Source organism: Aquila chrysaetos, chromosome 14, assembly GCF_900496995.4.
Source record: "Aquila chrysaetos chrysaetos chromosome 14, bAquChr1.4, whole genome shotgun sequence".
NCBI classification, from domain to species: Eukaryota; Metazoa; Chordata; class Aves; order Accipitriformes; family Accipitridae; genus Aquila; species Aquila chrysaetos.
Genome location: NC_044017.1, coordinates 29,183,065 through 29,208,087, shown reverse-complemented (window position 1 = coordinate 29,208,087; position 25,023 = coordinate 29,183,065). Strand labels below are relative to the sequence as shown.

At 41.6% G+C, this 25,023-nt stretch overlaps 1 protein-coding gene and 1 long non-coding RNA gene across 4 annotated transcripts in view; both read right to left on the bottom strand.

Annotated features, from left to right (window-relative positions):
* Positions 1-13,062, bottom strand: part of AKAP11 (A-kinase anchoring protein 11) — a 45,878-nt gene extending 32,816 nt beyond the window's left edge. For all 3 annotated transcript variants that reach the window (XM_041128663.1, XM_030036368.2, XM_030036369.2), the window contains exons 1-2: positions 12,917-13,062; positions 4,972-5,079 (exon numbers count right to left, since the gene is read on the bottom strand). In XM_041128663.1, the coding sequence (XP_040984597.1) occupies positions 4,972-5,031 (60 nt within the window). In that variant the 5' untranslated portion in view covers positions 5,032-5,079; positions 12,917-13,062. The remainder of the gene's footprint in view (positions 1-4,971; positions 5,080-12,916) is intronic.
* Positions 13,063-13,650: 588 nt separating this feature from the next.
* On the bottom strand, positions 13,651-24,263 carry LOC115350788. The gene is made up of 3 exons (XR_003926614.2): positions 23,759-24,263; positions 14,263-14,403; positions 13,651-14,176 (listed from the first exon to the last, which is right to left on the bottom strand). It is a non-coding gene; the product is annotated as an uncharacterized LOC115350788 (long non-coding RNA).
* Positions 24,264-25,023: the final 760 nt, after the last annotated feature.

The window sequence follows — 25,023 nt, the reverse complement described above, 5'->3', positions numbered from 1 at the left end:
AAAAGCAAAATAGAAACTTCACTTCAGGATCCTTGAGATTACCAAAATATGTTTCAGAATGTTAGCAAACAAGGCTCAGACTACCACCCTGCCAGCCAAGGCCAAGTGACATTAAAGCTATCAAAACAGTAATTTTTATGGAAAAGTAACAGCTGAACTATTTTAAAATGCGTTTTAAGCAGTCATTGGATCATTTGAAATAAATCAATGAAGTGTTCCTCTAATTTTCACTTTCATCTACTCCTTTGCCCCCACGTTTAGTTGCAATTTACCTCCACACATTCATAATATATCTTTGTACTTCCAAAAGTATGCTGACAGTGTCTTTCTCTTTGATTCTCTGGATCTTCCAAATTGGTGGCTGTGATACCAATATTGCTCAAAGACTCTTCCCCAGTAATTCCTCCATTCATCCCATACAAAAGTCATTTGTGAAGTCAAGCAAGCATGTTGAACTGTCTCATATTCAGCTTCTACAATAATTTAATCAGTCACAGCACTCAAAATAGTAATTAAAAAAAAGATCACACAACATGACCTGCTAATTTTCTGCAGACCAACAGTGATCCAGTCTGAGAAGGGCCCATCTTTATTCTCCAGTAGTTAGGTTTTCTAAGGCTACAAACTATTACATATACCTTATTTATAAGCAAGTACTTTTCCCTAGTTTAACATCCTGAAAGGCAGGATGGATAACCAGAACAGGAGTATGGTATTAGGAACTACTGAGGTGAAGGAAAATTCAAAATTTTGGAGAATACTAAGTTGAAGTGGGAGAAGAAGAAAGATGCAGCAATTGGGAAAATCTCCCTCAGGTCTGGAAGAACCAGCATACAAGACTATATGTAGGTCTGGTAGCACACTGATGGTGGCACTACATTAACTGAAGAGATAAAATATCTATACTTAAAAAGGAGGAAGTGATGCATGTTTTTAAGATCATATTAATGAATATAAAACAGTTCAGAACATGCAAAGAATAAAGATATGGAAATTAACAAGCACAAAACATACATAGAGAAAAGATTTCATCTATCTGGACTTCCATAGATTATTTACACTGAAATATATGAAAAGTTAACAAAACCAGAAAAAGACAGAATTTACTAAAAGAGCTGTTTCTGTAAAAGAATTTTCCTGAATGAAGATAGCAAAGTGGGTTTTTTGAGGATATAGTAGATGTAGGTGAGTAACCCAGTAACAGCAAATCATACAGGAAGAACTTGCTCAACGTGAGAGTATTTTAAAATGCAACCATAGGAAGTACAAAGTTATGTCCTTAAAAACCAAAAGCAGGTTTTAAAATAGAATTGTGAATTCACAAGCTGGGAAATAGAAGACCCGAGTTGACTTCTTGATCACAGTATAGCAACAAATGGTCAAATAGCAAATGTGACACTAGTACGCATCCTTTAGTGAAAGAACTGACATCAGAGTCACTGAGAAGGACATCCTGTGTAATTGCACATACAGTATCATCCACATGTAAAAAGAAGATTAACTCACAACAAGCACAGAAAGTAGGACTATGAAGGATAATCACTGGAATGCAGAGGCTCTCATATAAAAGCAGACTAAAACCTCAGTTTACAGAGTTTCCAAAAACCGAGGCTGACAGAGGACAGATAGTCAACTGTAAAAACATCACGAGGGTGAGCATCAGCAAAAGAAAAAAAAAAAAACTATTTAAGCTGAAGAATAATGACATCCGTGAACAAACAGGTATAAATTTGCTGTGAATAGCTTCAGCCTGGAATTCATAAGATTCTTAGCTATTACAATAGTGTGGTTCAAAAAAATTTAAAAAGACCAGTAGTTTTTTTTTCCAATCTCCCCTCATTAATTGTGAGACTATATTTAAAAATTTTTTCATATTCTTATCAAAATTGTGTTTGTGACAGCAAAGGACTCCTATCCAACAGACAATGAAATCAAGTTCTCTCACAACCCCTGTCTAGGACACAGGCAACTACATTAACAACTGAAAACCAGTAAGTTCCCAAGACTATCAGCTCAGTTTAGGTAAGGACAACAGGTCTTCTGCAACAAAAGGATGTTATTTGTTTTTATAAATAGTACAACTACTTCCAATATACATAGACATATGGGCAAAAAAACCCAAGCAATCTATAAAGCTCTGCTTGCTAGGCCTGTGTACTCCTTCCTCACAGAAATTCAGTCACATGTCTCGCAAGAAATCCTATTTCAATTGCAAGCACACATTTCAAACTTACTAAGTTGTACTAGGGGAAAACACAAATATCCTCAAATGTTCACAGAGCAAGACAGACTTGAACAATGAAAATCCTTGTCATGCCTCTAGCTCAAATGAGCAATTCAAGGTTTTGCATTGTTCCCTTTGTGGCCAGCAAATCAAGAAGTCATTATCTATGGATCCTTCACAGTACACTGGAGGAAATTCTACACTAATCAGTCTCATGAACTATTTTAAACAACTGCTCTCTAATATTTCTAACAACCCACAAGCCTGTAAGATGCCACAATCTGCAGAGAAATCAAGTCCAGTGCTGGAGACTCATGTTTACTCTGCTCTTAAGTAACAAAGCAGCTCTTCCTGATTTCATGTGCTGGAAGACTTAAATGGACTGAATATTTTGAAGTCATTTTGTAAAAAATGGAAGCTTAGGTTTTAAATGTGTATACCACAACCATACACTGACTGTTAAGAGCTACTACTGCAACAATTCCTGTTTATTACAAAGAGGACATGAATAAGACCACAAGCTGCGAAGACATAAGATGAAACATAGTGCAACTCTGACCATCCTGCTGCCTGGCTCTGTGAGAAAGGATGGAGCTTCCACACTATAATCTAAGTAGCCACCCCTCAGGAAAACATCAAGAGGAGGCAGCCACAGACCAAAACACTGGAGTCTGGCTGTATGAAAATGTAGAATTCTGCAAGACACCCAAGAAGGGCTGAATTCATGTTCCTAGAACCACACAGTCCAGAATGCTCAATGGCAATTAACGGAGCAGTTCACAGAGCTAATATTTTAGGCAACCATTACAATCAGTGAGGCATCACTGGTCACTGTCATTATTAGAAAGATGTTTTTGCAACGCAAATGTCTGAAAACCTAGGGGAAGGTTGTTGGTTTGTTTGTTTTGGTTTGTTTTTTAAATTAAAGAAGAAAAACAAATAAAGGGCAGACTAAAAAAGTCCTCTAGAATCGGTTTATGTTCAGGTTAAGAATGCAAAATGACTTGACTGCAGTTAAAGAACTCCATTTGAGCTAGAGATTTCTCATTTACCAATAAAATAAAAGTCTTTTATACCATGTGTCTTAAAAGTGAAAGAATTTCACCCATAATTACAAGCTGCTTAATATATGGCAGTTAACATTCCATATCAGGACCTGGAACAACTGATTACCTGCCTGGCAGTCCCATAATGCTTACCTTTGCCTTCAAGCAGTTTCTGCAGGACCTATAACACAGACACTGTTTCCTTAAAACAACAAAATCTGCTTACAGAAAAAAATAATGCAATTTTCATGTGACAAGATACCTCCTTGCCCAGTTTCTCCTCTTAAGCGTTGCACACACTCGCAAGTAAGGAATTTATTAGAAACCAGGAAAGACCTAGAAAAACTCATTTGTATTCAACTACTTTGAGAAGTATGATTGGATAAATATATTTGTTCCTTCAGGATAAACTGCAACTTTCATTTGAGTAAGTGCTTATAGAAGCTGCAAGAAAATTTGAGGGAGAGTATTTATGTTCTCCAAGCTAAAGTGACAAAATTTAAAAGAATAAATAAATAAATACTGTTGAAAAAAACCCACTAATCTTTCATGAGTGCTAGACATACTTTCTTTTTCACCAAAGCACTGCCTCAAAGTTCTTGTAAACACAATGATAAGCCAGTCAAGAAACCAAGATCTAAAGATATTACAGTAAACCCTAACACAGACTTCACAGAACAGTTTTCAGTGAACACTACATATTTATATTTTATTCCATATAAACTTGAAAAATCTGTGCTCAGAATAAAAGTTATACTCCAATAAACAAGGCAAATTTTAGCAAATAAATACATCATGATTTCATCATATCACCTTGTCGTGGTTTAACCCCAGCCAGCAACTAAGCACCACGCAGCTGCTCGCTCACTTCTCCCCTACCCAGTGGGATGGGGGAAAGAATCAGGAAAAAAAAAAAAAAAAAAGTAAAACTTGTGGGTTGAGTAAGAACAGTTTAATAGGACAGAAAAGAAAATAATAATAATGATAATAACAATAATAAAATGACAATAATAATAATAATAATAAAAGAATTGGAATATACAGAACAAGTGATGCACAATGCAATTGCTCACCAGTCACTGACCCATGCCCAGCCAGTTCCTGAGCAGCAATCTGCTCCCCACCCCCTGCCCTGGCCAACTCCCCCCAGTTTATATACTGGGCATGACATCACATGGTATGGAATATCCCTTTGACCAGTTTGGGTCAGCTGCCCTGGCTGTGTCCCCTCCCAACTCCTTGTGCCCCTCCAGCCTTCTTGCTGGCTGGGCATCAGAAGCTGAAAAATCCTTGACTTGGTCTAAACACTACTCAGCAACAACTGAAAACATCAGTGTCTTATCAACATTCTTCTCATACTAAATCCAAAACGTAACACTATACCAGCTACTAGAAAGAAAATTAACTCTATCCCAGCCGAAACCAGGACACACCTTAAAACAAAAGGCAAAGACAAAAGGCAAAAAGCATGCACCCCTTCCTTAAATTATTCTGTCTCCCAGTTCCATTACACTAAATATGCCAAAGCATAAAGCAAAGGCAGTTTATTTGCCTCCTTGAAATGTTAAGACAATCAAAATTAAAACATATAAAGAAAAAAAAAAAACCCACAACACCCTACCAGTTCACTTGGTTCATTATTAGACTGTTGCAATAAAGATTGAAAAGCTCTGAATTTTTTTTTTCAATACAGATAATTACCTTTTTCACAGATATTCTTGGTTTCATTCGATTGCCCTGAGCCCTGGTGTACATATCCATGATTTTACCAATCTTAGTATTCGATGAAAGAAGTCAGCTCAAAAATACCTAGGAAAAACATTTATACTTGATTATTTTATGTTTCCCCATTTAGTTTGTATACATTTTGAAAATGCAAGTAGGCAAAACAAGAGGCAATAAAAACAACTATAAAGCATTTTAAAACCAAGAAAGATTAAACAGTACACCATCCATACTGACCGTTGCCTTTAAAAAAAAGTACTGCCTTAATGATTTTTAAAATGATGTATGAAATGTGAAACACAAACCTTACAGTTAGTTCCAACATTTTTCTTTAACTAGATTTCAAAGCTGCATTGGCAGCGGGGAGGAACTTTACATTAAATACTGTTTCACTATCGCTGATACTCTGGTGAAGTTTATCAGCAGATTCCTGTACCATACAACGCACTGGAACTACCCTTCAACAATCTTGAGAGGAAAACATACTACCTACCCACTCAATCAACTGGCTTATTTATTTCTGTCAACTCTAAGTACTACAGACAAACACATGTGACTCCTGTTTAGGCTAACAGGTATCAACAATCTTGTTTTCTGGCACTGCTCTGGGCAGTCCTGTCTCTGCTGGCATAACAGGGGGGATCAAAGATACATTTATCAAAGTAGGTCAGAAGAGTTTCTGGTTGAGTCACCTACCCTTATTGATCGTAAATCTAATTCTAACAACAAGAACAAAAAAAAATTATAGCAATGAAATCAAAACAAGTTTTTCAAGTTTCTCTGTTTAACCAGCAGCAATGAAAAGAAACAGAATAATCTAGTTTGTTTCATTCATCTCTACATGCCCTAAAACAGGCAATAAATATAGGGTATTAATAAAGACAAAAAGCATGTGCTGGGCTTTTAAGTTCTATAGAAGTTTTAATACTTCATCTTTTCCCACAATCACACGATTTAGCCAGGAAAGGAACTCCTAGACTATCCAAAATAAACCAGGGAAGGAGCAAATGCATGTAAAAATGACTGCAAAATAAAAAAGAAACACCAAGACATCAAGAGTATAGGCCTCCTTTGCACAACTGACTAGCTTGGTTTTCTTAATCTCATCTCAACCACATATTTAACCTTTATATGGGACAGAAATCTTTATATGGGTTTGTTCTTCAGTATATGTAGTTTAAATAAGAAGAGTAGTGGCATCACATAATTGTATTCTTCTTCTTCCATCCCCAGCACTGATAAAAGTAAAACCTCCTCAAGTATGCAATAGCAAGAGATTCTTAGGTACATCTATTCATATTCTACCTTGCTTTCTGCTTTCATTCATAAAGATGAACTTTGCTAGAATCTTAGAAAAAAAGTTACACTTAGGTAAACAAACCAGAATATTTTAATCTCTGGAGCACAGCATCTCTCTTAACTGGATGTCTGAAGTTTGGAAAATTAAGACAATGACATGAAGCAGCTAGGTACACGTTAGACAGATTACATATTATATATAAATATAATCAAAATAAAAAACTCAAATCATAGTAAACTTCTGTGGATGGAAGATTAAAAAACACAATGCTTCTGTTGAGACTCGTGTTCAAAAAAAAAAAAGCCATGAAACAGTATCAAGCAAGAAAAAGAAACCCACCTCACTCGTCCCTACTGCTCCATCTTAAATGGCTAATCCACTCTGTTAATATAATCATATCAGAGAAATACCCATCCTTGTCCTAAGAAGAGCCATCTATGGGAAAAGCTGGTTTCTCACATAGGGTCAAGTCAATTACTTGGGCTCCACGTTTTTGGACTGATGGCTCCTTGCAGCAATTTTAACAAAGCCTAGCAGAGCAAAATCATGGAGATGACTTTATAACCACGTTGGGTCCCACTGTATTTACTCAGGTACAGCAGTCTGCAGTTACACTGCCTTTAGGCAGTAGGTTAAGTATTTTCCTGTGGCATCAGCCAGTAAACTCTGGAGACCGAAGCATCAACACAGAGCCACCTGCAGTGTCACCTACCTCATGAAACCAACAGACTTGTAAATCACAGTACAAAGACTCTGAAAGATGCTGGACAGAAACTGTACTGGTTTATCAACACAACACCAGAACCATTTTGTCTTGTCTGCATCCTGTCCCTCAGTACTTGAATTACACAGGTTCTCTCCACCACCTATAGCATCGCAGCTCTCCGTCATCCATTTCAGAGAAACCTTAAGGGTCCCACTTGTCCAACAACGCAACAAAACCTGAAAGTGTTCTTTTTAATATATTAAACTATTATCCATTTTCAAAAGAACAATGGTCCAATCACCTGAGAAGTACCCGAACTTTAAAGCTAACTAGAAAGGAAGTGAAAGCACTGACAAACAAAACAGCCTGGAAATAGCTTGTTTCTTGTGTAAATAAAACCTACTGTTTAAAATTATTTTTACTTCTGCATATTGTATTTGACTATTAAATTTAATTTCCTCCTACTGTAAACTCAAAAAAGGGGGGGAATAAATGGCAGAAGATGTAAGAGGAATGGGACTTCCCTGTTACTAAGTATCAGCAGATGCCAAAAAAAAAAAAAATTGATCACTCAAATAACTGATAAATACCCACACTAAGTTTAACCATCTCCCCCTTGCTAGCAAGTTGGATCACCTTAAATGCACATAGCATGGCCAACAAACAGGAGGAGCTGGAAGCCACCATGCTGCCAGAAGGCTATGAGCCAGCTGCCATTACTGAAACTTGGTGGGACAAATCCCATGACTGGAGCGCAGCTATTGATGGGTACAGGCTGTTCAGAAGGGACAGGTGAGTTCTCTACATCAAGAACTGGACAGAGTGTGAAGAGCTGTCTCTGAAGAATAGCCACGAGCAGGGTGAAAGCTTATGGGTAAGAATCAGAGACCAAGGCAACAAAGGGAACCTTGTGGCTGGTGTCTACTGCAGGCTGCCTGACCAAGGGGAGCCCACTGACGAAGCCTTCTTACTCCAGTTACAGGAGACATCGCGCTCACAGGCTCTTGTCCTGCTGGGGGACTTCAACCACACCAACATATGCTGGAAAAAAGTGGCACGGCGAGCTGTAGGCAATCCAGGAGACTCCTGGAATGCATCGAGGATAACTTCTTAAGCCAGGTATTAGACAGCCCTACCAGAGGGGATGAGATACTGGACCTGTTGGTCACCAATGCAAGTGAGGTAACTGGTGACATCAAGATTGGAGGCAGCCTGGGCTGCAGGGATCATGCACTGGTGGAGCTCACACTTCTGAGGGATATGGGCCAGGCAAAGAGTAAAGTCAGGACCCTGAATTTTAGGAAAGCAAAATTCCAGCTCTTCAAGGAGTTAGTCAATACGACCCCCTGGGAAACTGCCCTCAGGGACAAGGGAGCAGAACAGAGCTGGCAGATCCTTAAGGACACTTTCCATAGAGTGCAAGAGATCTCGATCCCCAGGTTTAAGAAATCAGGAAAGTAGGGCAAGAAACCGGCATGCCTGAGTCAAGACCTGCTGATCAAACTAAAGGGCAAGAAGGAACTGCACAGGCAGCAGAAGCAGGGACAGGTATCCTGGGAAGAGTATAGGGATGCTGTCTGGTTGTGTAGGGATGGGGCCAGGAAGACCAAAGCGTGGATGGAGGTGAACTTGGCAAGGGATGCAAAGAATAATAAGAAGGGCTTCTATAGGTATGTCAGCCAGAACAGGAAGGTCAAAGAAAGCGTACCCCCACATCCCCTCCAAAGAGCAAGACTGGCAAACTGGTAACAACAGACAAGGAGAAGGCTGAGGCATTCCACAACTTTTTTGCCTCAGTGTTCACTGCCAACCTCTCCTCCCACACCTCTCGAGTGGATGGACCACAGGGCAGGGACTGGGGGAGCAAAGTCCCTCCCACTGTAAGAGCAGATCAGGTTCGTGAGCACCTGAGGAACTTGAACATACGTAAGTCTATGGGACCTGACAAGATGCACCCGAGTCCTGAGGGAACTGGCTGATGTAGCTGCCAAGCCACTCTCCATGATATTTGAAAAGTCATGGCAGTCAGGTGAAGTCCCTGGGGACTGGAAAAAGGGAAACATTGCACCCATTTTTAAAAAGGGTAGAAGGGAGGACCCTGGGAATTACCGATCTGTCAGCCTCACCTCTGTGCCTAGGAAGATGATGGAACACATCCTCCTAGAAGCTATGCTAAGGCACATGGAGGACCGGGAGGTGATTCGAGACAGCCAGCATGGCTTCACCAAGGGCAAGTCCTGCCTGACCAACCTAGTGGCCTTCTAGGATGGAGTGACTATATCAGTGGACAAGGAAAGAGCTAGAGATGTTGTCTGTCTGGACTTCTGTAAGGCCTTTGACGTGGTCCCCCACAACATCCTTCTCTCCAAATGGGAGAGAGATGGATTTGATGAGTGGACTGTTTGGTGGCTGAGGAACTGGTTGGATGGTCGCATCCAGAGGGCAGTGGTCAATGGGTCAATGTTCAGATGGAGATCAGTGACAAGTGGTGTCCCTCAGGGGCCTGTACTGGGACCAGTACTGTGTAATATCTTCATCGAGGACATAGACAGTGGGATCGAGTGTACCCTCAGCAAGCTTGCAGATGACGCCAAGCTGAGTCGTGTGATTGACACACCTGAGGGACGGGATGCCATCCAGAGGGACCTGGACAAGCTCAAGAAGTGGGCCCATGTGAACCTCATGAGGTTCAACAACGCCAAGTGCAAGGTCCTGCACCTGGGTCGGGGCAACCCCCAGTATCCATACAGGCTGGGGGATGACGGGATTGAGAGCAGCCCTGCCGAGAAGGACTTGGGGGTACCGGGGGATGAAAAGCCGGGCACGAGCCGGCAATGTGCGCTCGCAGCCCAGAAAGCCGACCGTGTCCTGGGCTGCATCCCAAGCAGTGTGGGCAGCAGGTCGAGGGAGGGGATTCTGCCCCTCTGCTCCCATCGGGTGAGAGCCCACCTGCGGTCCTGCGTCCAGCTCTGGGGTCCTCAGCACAGGACAGACATGGACCTGTTGGAGCAGGTCCGGAGGGGGGACACGAAAACCATCAGGGGGCTGGAGCACCTCTGCTATGGAGAAAGGCTGAGAGAGTTGGGGTTGTCCAGCCTGGAGAAGAGAAGGCTCCGGGGAGACCTTATTGCGGCCTTTTAGTACTTAAAGGGGCTTATAAGAAAGATGGGGACAAACTTTTTAGCAGGGCCTGTAGCAATAGGAAAAGGGGTAATGGTTTTAAACTAAGAGAGGGTAGATTTAGGTTGGACATAAGGAAGAAATGTTTTACGATGAGGGTGGTGAGACACTGGAACAGGTTTCCCAGAGAGGTGGTAGATGCCCCATCCCTGGAAACATTCAAGCTCAGGCTGGACGGGGCTCTGAGCAACCTGATCGAGTTGAAGATGTCCCTGCTCATTGCAGGGGGGCTGGACTAGATGATCTTTAAAAGTTCCTTCGAACCCAAACTGTTCTATGATTCTATAAATCCATTTTTCCAGTGATTTGCTGAGGAACACCATTCTCATCAGACTATGTAATAAGCATTTAGTTAGCTTTTCCAATCTTGTTTGAATATATGTAAGGAGCAAAATTAAATAATCAGCTTAAGGGAATCCAACAGGAATTTTGCCAAGGATTTCACCTCTTTGTACAAATTTGTCCTATGCCTAAATTTATTAAAAGTCAGTGTGTATTGACAATCATTAGCTGACAGAAAGGAAGAAAATTTATCTTTTGTCTATAAAGTGCAAATGTGCTGAGTAAATCTCTTAAATAGCTATAGGGGCATATGTATACATGTGCATACCTATGTTAAAGGCACACAAGGACATGAGGAATTTGAACCATGTAGGCAATAAATTTGAACTATATTTAATATGTTCTTATTAAATTTCCAATAAAAGATTCTAGACAATGACAACAGTATATCTATGATTATGTTTCAAAAAAGTATTTTTGCTGTAGTACTGTTAAAAAAAATATTACATCCTTCTGTTAAAGAAAAAGTACTTTTTTTTTTTTTGTCTTCAACACAATGACCTGAAGCAGGCCAAAGAACTTTGCTGATGATTCACAAAAGCCAGGTTTAATCAAATACTGAGCTTTGAAAGATTCATTCCAAACATGAAGTTGAAAAATACCTTAAAAACAATAATATGCACTCTTTTATAACCTTAGCAAAACAATTGCTATTGAAAACCAAATTAAAAAAGCCTACACTGACAGGCAGGCAGAATAGTCTGATGGATGCTTCTCTATTTCTCATTTCTAATGATTTATCACTTTCACTAATTGGGTTGGCAGTCTTGAAAAAGTCCATTTATAAAATGACAAGTTGTCTTGACCACAGCCGCATCCACACTAAGAAAAGGGGGTGGGGGTGGAATACATCATTGTTGGTCAGCATTAATGACAGTTATGAAAGGTTGGATCTTCTTTTTCTTGTTTGGTTCTAATTGTCTTACATTGTATTTTTGCTACATAGGAGCATGACATGAATACCAAGCTTCACCAATTTCAAAAGAATCCTTCATTTTCTCTGCCTAGATCATCACTGAAAATCATCACCCCCACCTTCCCCCCAGTCCTGGGTCGATTCTTGAATATGTCCTGGGAAAAAAAATATTACTTGATGTACCAGCAATATCCATTAGTGTAGATTTTGTGGTTTGTGCAGTTCTTTAAGTTTCTGTACTTCATTCTGTTGTGTATTTCGTACATAACACAACTAAACCAATTAAGGGGGTATTATATTTTAAGCAGTAGCGTTTTCTCAAGCGATCTTATTTCCTCTTAGAGAAAACTTCACCAGAGAATACCTTGGTTAGGGACTACTTTTTGGGTTTGTTTGGTTTGGTTTTTTTTAAGATTTTATCATACCAAATGATTAACAGAAAGAGAGAATAATCTAATCTATTATTTTTCCACACTGAGTAAGACTTTCCACCACTATACTTCTTCAGCTGCCAACAGATTCTAAAGAACCCTTGAAGGATATGAAATTACCAGACATCAACCAAGATGGCATAATTCAATTACCATGCCTCAAAAAATCATCTTGCCTGCAGACCAAGAAATGCTCCTGGACAAATGGGACCAACGTTGTTTAAAAACACTTACTTTCTCAAGAATTAATTACATATTGGCTGTATCTATCACTAAAGGCTAACCGTACAGCTCTGAAATAATCTTGCAAATACGAAGCAATGTAAGATTCTTCCCAAGTGTTAGCATGGATAAATTAAGTGCATTGCGTTACCATTGATTTTAGTACCACTGATCTTCTCCAGATACAATATAACTTCTTTTTTTTCCTCCCTGTCTCACTCTGGCATTGTATCAGGGCTTCAATAAGAAAGCTGTAATACAGGACCTACGGTTCATAGCCTTTTTTTTTTTTTTTCTTTCCCCCTCCACATTGGATATTGGGGGAAAACAGAGAAAGGTAGTTCAGTCATAATAAAGCAAGCCCCTCACAAGAACCACGAAAGCAAACGAGCAATACTCGTTGTTCCCCCTCCCTTCAGGGAGGAAAGGAATTGGGAGGAGACACTTTTAAAAAGCGCAATATTGAGAACGGGGTGAACTTATTTAACCCGTGCGCACCAACCACAAGCCAACCAACGCGGGAGGCAACGCGAACTCACCTCAGCCTCCCCCCCACCAGCCACACGAGTCAGTCTCCAGCCGAGACTACAGACAACCCCAGCCGGGGCAGGGGTTTCACCGCATCTCCCACCGAAGCGATCCCCCGGCAGGCCTGCAGCCATCCCCGCCTGACAGGCCGGCAGGCTGCCCCCCCCCCGCCGCCCCGGCCCTGTGTGGGGACGGAAGCGGAGGGCCCCCTCGCCTCCCACCCACCCACCCACCCCCAGCAGGGCAGCGGGGGACGGCTGGGAGCGGGGAAGGAGATAACAGCGAACACCCCGTACCTGACTGCCTCCTCAGCACCCGGCACCCGCAGCCATTTCACCGCCAAAAGCAACGGAGCGACCGAGCGCCCGTCACGGCCGCGGCGCAGCTCCCCCCCCTCCTCCTCCCCCTCCTCCCTCCGCCGCCGCCGCCCCGCCCTCGCCCCGCCCCTCCCTTCCTGCCCCGCCCCCTTGGCGCGCGCCTCCCCTCTCGCGACGCTTCCCCCACCAACACCATTTCCCCCCCACCCCACACTCCCCCCGCCTTCGCGCCGGCGGAGGCGGGGAGGGGCGTCACGTGGCGGCTGACGCCGCGTTCCCATTGGCGGGAATGAGGGGCCGCCCCGGAAAAGGAGCCGCGAGGAGGAGACAGGGAGGGAGGGGGAGGCGCTCGCCAACTACCACAGGCGGGCGCGCGCCGCCCCCGGCCGTAATGGCCGTTAGTCGGACTCGGGGGCGGGCGGGGGGGCCGGCCGGTGTGTGGTACTGCCCTGAGGGGAGCAAAAACCCCAGGTTGTGCCTGCCTGGCGGTGAGAGGGACAGCCCGCCTCTCCCTCTCAGGTCTGCCCCGCTGGGTTTCCTCAGGCGCTCTCCCAGAGCGGGGTTTGCCGTAGGCCGGGTGGAAGCGCTCCCCTCCCGCGGCGCAGCCGCCGGGTGAACCTCTGTAAGCGGTCCCGCTGGGTCCCATCCACAGCAGCAGTGTGGGTCGGGACAGTCAGGAGCAGGATCTGCTCCGTGGGAGATGTGTGGTGTGGCACGGAGCTTGGCGCTCCTTTGCCTGCCTGGCAGGGCGGTTACAGCCGTTGACAGGGCCCTCGGGAGGTTGTGTTGCTTGTGAGGTGGGTCGTTCCTGCCTAAGTCAGTCAGGCTGGACGGGAGGCCTGCCTTCTGGTTGCTCATGAAAGCCTCTCATGCCGGGCTTGCTTTCCAGCTGGCTGGCTGGCTCAGCAGGGTAGATGGGTTAGAGGCTACAGTCTGGTTTTAGTCAGACAAGACACAGACAAAAGGCTGTCGAGCCCTGTCTGAAACTCCTGTGCTGTTCCTCCCTTCCGACTCCTTTTTAAACTCAATGCTGCCAGATTCCCCACTACATCAGGTGTGCTGTTTACCCCAGCAAACACACAATTGATTTTCAAATCCTCATGAGTTACGATGGAGATGTGTATTTAACCTTAACGTGCTGTTGGGGCCTGGGATTTCTTTGTATTCGCAAGGAAACGGTAGTCTCATGTAGCTTCCCAATGTTACTCCATTTCAGCAGCAGCTCTTTCAGACACCAACCTGACAACCACAAGGACACAGATGAGGAAGTGTGTTGAATGATAAGTGGATAGTCTAACGCTGTCAGCTAATGACTCTGTCCCTACCCAAAAGAGAGACTCCCAGAATCTGCACAGGTCTGTCTGAGACTCAGCTTACGAGAGTGAGCCTCAGGAGGAGAAACAAGAGAACCAGAGTTCCACTGTGACTACAGGCGCAGACAAGGCAGCATGTGGTTGCAACAGCTTCTGGAAGACAGAAAAGAAAGAGCCCCCAAAGCTCAATTCAGCAAGAATCCAAAACCTTGTATACTGGAGGAGGGGGTAGGGAAGAAAAAAAGGGGAAAAAAAAAAATCATCAGAAGATTCTAGCCTTGTAGCTTTTTCAGTAGTGGGGGATTTCAAAGTCTAACCTGCCCCACTTTACAGAGAGAAAGACAGACAGAGAAAGACTACCTTCACCGCCTTACAAGTTGCATTTTTCTTCTGGGTACCACCTGAGCCCTAGAAAAAGGATATGAGAATTTTTGTTGCTGGATCTCCGTTACTTTTCTGGATAATCCCTGCTTCTGCCTAGCTTCTGTTTTTACTTAAGCTGTGGCTTTTATTTCTGTTTAGTCCTTGGTCATAGGCTGTTTCTGGGTTTTGTAATCATTTTAGACACTTCAGAAGTCAGAGGATATGTATTTACTTACCTTTTTTGCTGACAGGTAGATAAACTACGTTTTAATTTACCCTAAAAAGTAATAAGCTGTGCGACAAAGCCCACAAACTATGCACAGATGAGATGATAGGTAAAAGAAAGAAAGGATTACTGGTTAGCACAGTATTAGCTAAGTGGAACAAATAAAAGGTTTCTCATATTCCCAGGAACTGCAGGTCCCTATGGGATAGGGAGAAAGTAAATGAATAATAGAATCAAATTTATCTCAAGTTAGTCATCATTTCAGTGCCCATTGAGACCAGCCTGGCTTGGAAATACACTGTCATTTGAGTAAAGAAATCTTTACAGTTTGCACATCTTTGGTTAACCAGCAAAATACCTCTTTTTGACCAACTCCTTCATTCAAAACACTTGCCAGTTTTTGTGAAAACTAAAAATTCTATAAGAAGGTTTTGTTGTTTTTCATGTATCAAGACTTACAGTAAGTAAAAAATTTCCAAAACAAGATAGATCTGGAAGCAATGTAAACATGAGAAAGCATGCTTTAAAAATAAATTCAAGCCTTTTATTCCCTTTGTTTTATATTTCCCCTTAGACTATTCAGAATAATGAGTTCCTATGGCTCCCTGCCAAAACCTTGGAAAAAATCAAGATTTACCCTCATCAGGAAACTATGAAACATAACCCACAGCACGCCATTGTTTGTCAGGAAAAAAAAGGGGTTTTATATAATAATAAAAATGGGGATAGCTTTGAAATAGTGATTTATATTTTTTTTTACAATTGATTTAAATACTGCCTATGTAAAAGCACAGGAAATTTGGCTGGTCAGCCAACATTTCTTAAAATTTATATTAATTACAAAGAGATAGAGTATCTGGGTTCTGGTATTTTGTGACCTGTTCAGTTTTATATTTTTCAGGGCAGGGCCTGGCCAGCGGGAACCTGTCCCACCGTCCCCAGCCAGGGAGCGGGACAAGCCAGGGACCACCCCAGCCCGGGGCATTGGGCACCTGTGGGGACAGGGACGGGTCAGGGCCGGGCTGGGACATCTGTCCATGGGGGGGGTCAGGATCAGGCCTGGTGAGGGGCACCAGCATCAGGCGAAGCTGGCTGGCTGGAGTCACGCACCTGTACTGTTTTCTGCCAGCTCTTTCAGTATCAAAAATAGGCATCTTTAGAATCTTTTTGTCAGAAATACTGTCATGTCCCTGGAATTACCCTGAGTCACTGTCTGCACCTGTCTTTTAAGCTTGATATTTTCAGGATCACCGGCTTGGAGCAACTTGTTGAAAGATTATCTCAGACTGACTGCTATGTCATCTCTGTAAGGTATTGAATGCCAGATCTATAAAAGGAGATGAAGAACTACTCTGTGACTTTGTGGCCATTTTCCATCCATTTTCTTACTAGTCCCCTAGATTTTTTTCTTCTGTACATGAAAACTGAACAGTTGCATGATTGTGTCAGTGGCTTTTGGGGGGGGGGTTTGATACTACCTCTGAAAAATGTCCCTCTATAATTAAAGCTTTATTAAGGTCAGGCAAGACTTGAAATGACATCCAATAGACTACACTGATGTAATTTATAATAATACAGATTGCCTTCTCAAAGGCAAATAGGTAATTTATAGTCCTACCTTTAACAGGAAGCATAGCGTATGCTTCTTGTCTCAAAACCTGGGTAGGCCTTTCCATTGATCCCTCCGCAGCAAGCTGGGAAGGATCTGCCATGCTTGATGCTATTTCCTCCCCCAAAATCTAGAGCTCATAATGTAATATTTCATGAATGACTTCTAGTGGCTTATCTGTTTATAACACACTCTTCTGCTCCCCAGCCCAGCTACCTGCTTCTACGTTGGCACTGCTTCTGGACTGTGCCAGCATGAGCATTTGTGAAATCAAGCAGTAAATGAGGCTGAACTGTAAAGACTAGAAAACAACCTGCTTTCCTGCCTTTTTGCTGATCCAGTTCACCAACGTAATAAACGTGTCAGCGTGGCACTGGGGATAGCACAACCGAGAACAGAAACAGCTTAAATGGGCTTGTTCTTCCACTGAGTTCATACCCACGTGTTGACTTGCTTTGCTTTTTCAACCCTGCTCAGTGTCTCCTTGAAAACACTCTTGACACACCTGCCAGCTACAAAAGTGGAGCTCTTCGTCTGAGTGCATAATTTCATTAGTCATCCTGTCATGAATCTTTGGCCTGGGTTGGACCACAGCATTTGTCTCTGACAAGGGTTCAGTTTATGGCATTATGGTATAATGTGATGACATTTTCTGGTTTCTTTTCACTGAATGTTTCACGAATCTGTTGTTTCCAGTGACATGTTTGAGAAGTCATTTTTATTTGCATGTTCATGGATATTTTAACTCCTTTTTTCAACAGTGAAAACCTAATAATCTTTATATATGTAAGTATGTTGCGGCTATTACGGGTTTTTCTTTCCCTGGAGTTTGATCTGTAACCTACATAAGTCATCTTCCAAAATGATATGCATAAAGGGTGTGATCCACAGATTATACACTGAATTCACCCCTCAGTTGGCCAGTTATGTCCTGCTGACAAACGAGTCCTCAGAGCCAACTTAATAGGCCTTTTAATGCAAAATGGAAAGCATGACAAACGAACCTTGTCAAAAGATGCGTTGTACTGCACAGAGACGGTTTCAGATGCTACGAGATTCTTATCCAAAGGCTTGGAAGGCTCTTTCAATTCACATCCTTTCTGTGCATTGTGTTTACTTAGAGGATGCGATAACGCCGTCACTGTGTTACACAAGAGCGTACAATAATAACGGGAGCTGGCTGGGAAGCAAAATTTTTATGCCACAGGAAATTCCAGCTTGTCAATATTTTGTTTCATTGAGCGCTGGAACAAAACACGTTGGCTTTGCAGCCTTTCTGGCAAAAATGGAACAATCTATTTCATTGCCAGCTAAGCCTGGGGAGCCAAGAAACCAACCGAACAGTGGGCATATTGCCAGGGAGCTAGATAGCCAGTCAGCTGAGCTACAGTAAGCAGCCAGCTTGGTTGGATTTCTGGCCAGCAGCCAGAGCCAGATCAAGGCTTAAGCTTCTGTAGAAAGTTTTGACGGAACCAGGATGATCTCGCGTTTCCAGTGCCAGCCTGTTCAATCAGAAAATGGTCAAACACCCTCTCAATAACTGACTCCTGTCAGAAAACAATGTAACTGTTGCACTCTGGATTCCGTATGGATTTCTTCAGCTTTTGCTGTGTGATTTATGCACACATTTATCGCTAGAATGAGCTGATTAAATCAGTGAATTTTTCCTTAAAGATCAATGATGATACCCAAGCCCATGAGGGAGTTTTCAGGGTGTCCTTCATTGCTAGTTGTGTGATGTTACTCAAATAACGTTGCATGCCAGCAATACCTAACAGTATCTGCTTGCGTATGCCTGCTAACCAGAAGGTACAGTTACTGTATACAATGCAGAAATAAACTCTTATGTCTGCTATCACATAACACACTCTTTGTCTTTAGTCCATATTTGTGGATGAATTTAAGATGAACTTGCCAAAAACGCAATAGTGAGGCAAATATATCTCCTGAACTACGTAAAAGATACCAATCTTTCCTGGGTAACTGGTAACATTGAGGTCAACACCGATATGGAGAGCCCCCTTCATTGTTAGAACTAGCCGTGCTCGAGTGCTAAGTGCACTGATCTTAGCCTTAAACATTATTGCAGAATTCTTGCAATGTTCCAGTTATTTTTCCCTTTTGGTGTATTTTTGGAAAAGGTATTGCACAAGTTTGTAAAAAAAATTACATCTTTGCCTTCCTGCAGTTTATGGTTATGGTATCATCGTAAAAGGTATCAGCTGCTTTTTTCAAATGTTTAGATAATTTCTGTTGTAAGATAAATCTCACCATTTCTTAAATCTGCAGATACACCTCTCTCGTTTGTTTCCAACCAGTTGTTGCATATACTTCCTCTTTAAAGCCCAGAGATGTCATATACAATCATTACTTGAACTGTGGTAACTCCAGGGAACAATGAATCCCTTCTAAATGCTTAGTGGTAATTAAATTTTTTGCAACTTCATCTATTTAAGTAGTCTTTAATACTCCTGCTGTGAAATCAGCAGAACAACAGATGCTTTGCTGAGCTACATTTCAAATCTTGTTCTTTCCACATGTAAATAAACCTGACTCTTACTTTCTCTCTCAAATTTAACTACTGCGGAGGTGCCTCAGCAGTCTTGGTGAATCCCATCATCTTACTGTCTGGATTCTAAATGAATTTTATGGCAGTTGCTTTGCTTTTCATTGACCTTTGTATTTTCTATGCACGGCCCAGTTTATTGCTGTTTTTACAGAGTTATTATTGAACTGGAAATCATTTGCACTGTGAATCTTTTCCCACAATGAAAATAGTCTGATGTGCTGTTTATGGTGTGCTTTCTTCTTCGTTCCTGGTGGATTTGTTATACAGTTTGCTATGCGCTGCTGCAACATATCTTAAAATGTGCTCGTCATCTCAGATGCAATAACTTGAGCATATGTTTAGGGTTTAAGTCAGTCTCAATATGTCTGTTTGGATTGCCTGGTTTTATATTCCACACACAAATAACTGCTGTCATGTGTCATTTAAGTCTCTCCGATTCTTAATTTCCTCAGTGCTGCCACATACTCGGAGATTATTTCATTTCCTCCCTGATTCAGTATATAAAAGAAATGCTCTTTAAACATGAGCACATTTTAATGAAAGTGTTGTTGTCTTTTCCATCAAAATATTGAAGGGAACTTCCAAATCCTTATACTGCTTGGTGACACCTTTTCAGCAGTAACAGGAGCATTAATAGCTTCTCCCAAACTTCATTTTCAGTTCTCTCAAACAAATAAAAAGAAACTACAAGCGACAAGGAATCAATCCCCTGACAAACTAGGGAGTGCCTCACTCCTCCATCCACGTGGTTGTATGAAAGCTCATTGTGCTACAAAGAATCTTGAAAGCCCGATATCAGAGAGGGGGAATTATTACCCCGGGGGGGGCTGCCATTGTGAAAAATGTAACACTCCTTTCCAGGGACGTCTCTGCAAATCACTGTTTGAAGAGGGAAAATCTTGGCTAGAATGAGACAAAGAACAGAAATGCCTGAAAGAAATACTGAGAGTTCTTCCCTACTGCCGTAAGGTTTCTGAGTAACTGTTCCTCAGCTACCTTTGCTGAAGGCTATTTCATTTTCCCAATGAAATTTTTCCAGGAAAATTTCTCAGCTCAGAAATGTTACATTTACATGGCCTGTTGAGAACCAAGTAAGTTAAATTTTTCAACTGTCGCTGAAGCCTATCAGAGCAGAAACGTAGAATGTAACCAGTGCCTGAAATGTATTTCCAGAATACATCTAGTCTAGCCGAAGCGTTGGGAGTGGTGATTACCCCATGTACTCCTGATGGATGGAGTACAGCACCTGGAGTCTGTTTTGGGTCAGTAACGGAATGGGCAGGGTAATGATAACCTAACGCCTGAGTCTAAATAGGAACGGTTTAAAAAATTTCTGCATCTAGAGACATGTGGATAATGATCACAGTAATGTCTATAATATTCTGCCATTAAGTCAAGGTACAGCCTGAAAAAAAAGGAAGCGTGGCGTTTTCTGGAAGAAGCAGCTCCATGAATTTACTTTGCCCAGTAAGACAGCACATGAATGGAGCAGATCCTAGCTTCTAAGAACAATTCTTCGTATTTCTTTGTTGCAAAAATGTGACATACAGAAAATACGGTACCTGTTGCAGAGCAACAAAAATGTTACACAGTATTGCTAATAGTTATAGCTCACTTGATTGTGACAGTAAATGGAGTTTTTCAGGAGTCAAACGTAGCTTAAAATCATACATCTTGGTAAGACCATGTATTACTGGGTACTTCACACCACGTACCAAAGATGTATTAGTTATTCTTTTAATTAAGAAAAATTATTTTTAAGTCTGTTGAAAGGAAAGTCTCTTCTTTGTGGTCACTGATGCTTTAAAGCTGTGGAAATATATGTATATAAAATCTAGAACATTTTTCATTGGTCGAAAGGGGAATAATCCATTGTCTGCGTGCTCAGTTGTAAGAAACTGCATTAGGAATATTTGAAAATGTAATAAAGTATATTAAAATAAAATTGTTTGAACTTTAACAATGTGTCCTTATTTGCAACTGGTAAAACACTGTTCTGTCTGTAAATGAATGGAAAATGAGAATTAATATTTGCTTTCAGATAATTGCCCAGATCACATGCTGTGTAATAAAGCAGATGTGCTATAGATAAGTCAGAATTTGATCCTGAAAGCTGTACTGTAAAAGTATTAAATTATTTTTCTCCTTATCTGCCAAAAAGTTTCCAGAATTACCAGCAGCTTTTCATTTCATCAGCTTTGAATACATGGAAATGTCGAGGCCTGTCCCTGCAAGATGGTTATCTTGAGAGATTGCAGTCAAAAGGTTTCTTGAGTGTTTTCCTGCTACTAAAAGTTAGGTACGGATTGACCAAGTGTGATTTTCTGTTCTTTAGGGGCAGTGAAGGTGGCGTACAGGAAATAAATTGGGGGTTGAAGCCTCTATAATACTAATATTTCTTGACTTTATGCTAAAAAGTCTGTGATGGTCAGAAGTGTAGAACCATCTGATCCTTTATGAGCTGAAGTTAATAGTATAATAAAGTCACTGAAGGGTAAGTTACAATAATGTACTGATGATGGATTCTTTAGTAATATACCCTCTAAAACACATCATACCAAAGGAGAAAAATGGAAATGGATTTCATTTCCCCTACAAGCCTAACTTTACCATTTTTATATCAGAAAATGAAGTTACATTAATCTGATTTAGCTTACTCATCGGCAAAATGATGTTGATTTTTCAGGGCATTGAAAGCATTTTTCCACGGTTGAAAGCTGATGGATACGAATGGTTTGTGTGGGGAAGAACTTCAGGGTTTCAGCAGAATCGCTGAGGAGTTTGCACGCGGCTTTTGTTAGGAAATAGTCTAATGTTTTGTCTTCCCATCCTAGTTCTCTCAGGCTCTGGCAAGGAAGGCTTGCCTGAAGGCACACCTTCTCCTCCTGCCTCCATCATCCAGGGAGGGGGAACCCTTTGGAGCTTTGCTGCTTTGAATGGCTGGTTTTCCTTATCACAAAAAATAGAGGGGTTTTTTTTTTTTTTTAATGAGGCACAGCATTAGAACACACAAGTCCACTCCTGATAGCTGGTATGCGATGGGGGAAGAGCCTAAACCTGAGAAATGGGAAATATGGCAGGATCCAGAGTACGGATTTTAGCCTTTTTTTTTTTTTTTTTTTTGGGGGGGGGGGTGGTGGTGTTAATTCAAGGCATTTATTTTGTTCCCTTCTATCATAGGTATGCCAGGGGAGGATAATTTTCTATGTAAATGCACTTGAAGAGACTGCAGAAACCTGATATATATTGATGATGTTAAGACTGAGTTTCTAAGTAAACTTAATTTCAGTTTTATAGAAGATGAGTTTTAAGATATATTTAAAAATTTGAAATTAATATTTACAATTAATGTAAATAACATGGCAACTTAGCATGGCTATACAGTATATTTGAGGGCAGTATGTATGTGTAGAGAAAATACATTACATTCATTAAAATAAAGTCTTCCACTGAGGCCCTTAATTTTTAATGTGGGTGTTTTCCAGTTCTGTTCATGATGCACACTGCAGGTGAAGGAGGCTTGTCAGGGCTAGGAATGCTGCTCACACTGTGGGCTGAGGAAGAAAGTCCCGTATAGACAGACCATTACGGTCCCTCCGTCTTCAGAAGCATCTGGGAGAAGGCAGAAGGTGAATTTAAAGCTACTGTGCACTGCACCCTCCTCCCTCTGAACTCCGAAGTTCTTCATAAATTCTGCCCGCAGGGTGATCTAGAGCCATCCTGAGGTGGTGGTGTACAGGTCCTTGTAAAGTACGTCTGGATTCGTTAGAAAGAAAAACCTAATTTAAAAATACTAATGTACTGTATGTACATACAGGACATGAAAAAAAACCAAAAACAAAACCTCTCTGACATTCATCTGAAGTGTGATCATACACACCTCTCTTTTCATTCCGCATCCTCTTACCATGGATGATACAGAACTAATGTGAGATGATCCTAAGTCAAAAGTAAAGTTCTGCCAACAGGACAGAGCACTGAGGAGCACAATTTCTGATTATTTTTTTTCCATCTATGCATGGGCTATTTTTACCAGTGACCAAATATTCAATCAGTTTGACGTGACAGATCTCCTTTGAAATACCTGACAAGAAGCTGCACAAAGCACACAGGCAGTAGTATATAGTACAGTTTGCCACATTTCTCTTGAAGAATGCAAAGCTTGCTTTAAAATTGAGAGTCTTTCTGTAATTTTCTGAAGTTTATGGCTGAAAGAAGCTCATTTAGACCTCTTCTTCTATTAAATTTCCTACCACCACAGAAATGTCAGCATTTCTATGCCAGATCCAACAGTCCAGCCCATTTTCTGTCTCTGACAATAGTTAACAAAAGATGTGTTACATGAAGGTGCCCATTATCCGATGAAGACCACATATAGAAAACATTTATTTATAACTTATGACACTTGATAATTTTCTCAAGTTCTACAGTCTGAGAGACAGGATTTCTACAAATTATCTTGTTAGCAATACAGATCTGATCCTCTAGATAGTGTTAAATTTCCTTTTTTTTTTTTTTTAAATGAAAGTAAAAGCTCTGCATTTCTTTAAAAGCAGATTAGAATGACAAGTCACTGATTTTTCACCTTAACTGAAAGGCTGAACCTATGTAAAAAAAGGAGAATGTTGTCAAATACGTTGGCAGCCATGCAGGGCTGAATTTAGCTGTGCTATACCATATACAGGGCTGAATAGCTCAGTATTTATAGTTCTTACATATACACAAAAAGCCCCAAACTCACCTCTCACTTGAGATCACCGAGAGATTTATCCAATGCAGAATTTGGACAGGATAGACCATCACCAGCATTTAGACACGCCATGAAAAGTGCCATGGGATCTTTAAGGACTGCAGACGGTTGGGTTTTCTCCTTCTGTCTCACTGGGAGGAGGAAGGAAAGCTCCAGCAAAATGCTGGGATAAAGTATCTTTCCGGGACACCGGTTACATGTCTAATCAGACAGCTACAGAATTAGTAACATCATTCCAAGCTGTGCTTTTCAGCTTTCTTTGGAGACGTCACATTCTGGTATGGAAACTACTTAACTCATGATTTTTTAATAGCCCTTGTAAAGGACCGGGGCTTTTTCTTTCCTCTAATAGAGCCTTGGTGTCGTTCTGGAGAAGTTGTCAGTGTTTCTACCTTAATTCTGCTCTTGTCTGGTGAACCTGAGGATGTGGTTTCTGCCAGCTCGCTGGTGGTGAAAGGGGAAGATCGTGCTCTCTCTCCCTTTTGTCAGTCCTCTTCTCTCCCAGTACTACCTCCTCCCTGGGCCAGTCCTGGCGCTAGATCCTTCTATCACTTGATTCCGTTCCTTAACCCAGCAGATCCTTACCACGTTGGTGTGGCTGTTGACTCTTCTTGACCGTGTCGGGGAGTTCACGCTGGTTGACAGCAGTGCTGGAGCTAAGTAGCGGAGAGCAAGCCAGGCAACAGGCATGTGAAACCACAACCTAAAATTTCTATTCTTTTAAGTTACAGTATAGCATAGCATGTCTTGAAAAGAAGGTGAGCAGCTCCGTGGTTTGAAGGGAGTGGAAATGAGGGAGCAAACCAAGCTGTTTGCGGTAGGTTTCTCCCTGTGATGAAGCTCTGCAAGCACTAGGTGGCCTGCTTTTAAAGGAAATGAGAAATCCCATCCATTTCGGTGCGCAGGGGAGGATTAAAAGGACAATTTGCACAAGTTATGCATCTATTTTATAAATCATGCTATTCTGTGATGAATTCAGGGAATATCAGGGGGGTTTATTGTGGTGCAGTGAAATCACAGAATACTGTACTCACTTCATAAATATCAGAGGTGATTTGTCAGATTGTTTAGACACAGGAGCAAGTCAATAAATGAAAACTCCCCGTGTACAGGCTCTTGCTGTACCTTAGTTTAAACGTCTTTCATAGCGATGTAGTTTAATTACTTCATACTTGCTGTGACAGATGCAATTACGACAGCTGAGGAGACATGATATCCTATGACATGATCATAAGTATGAGCCATTGGAGATTGTA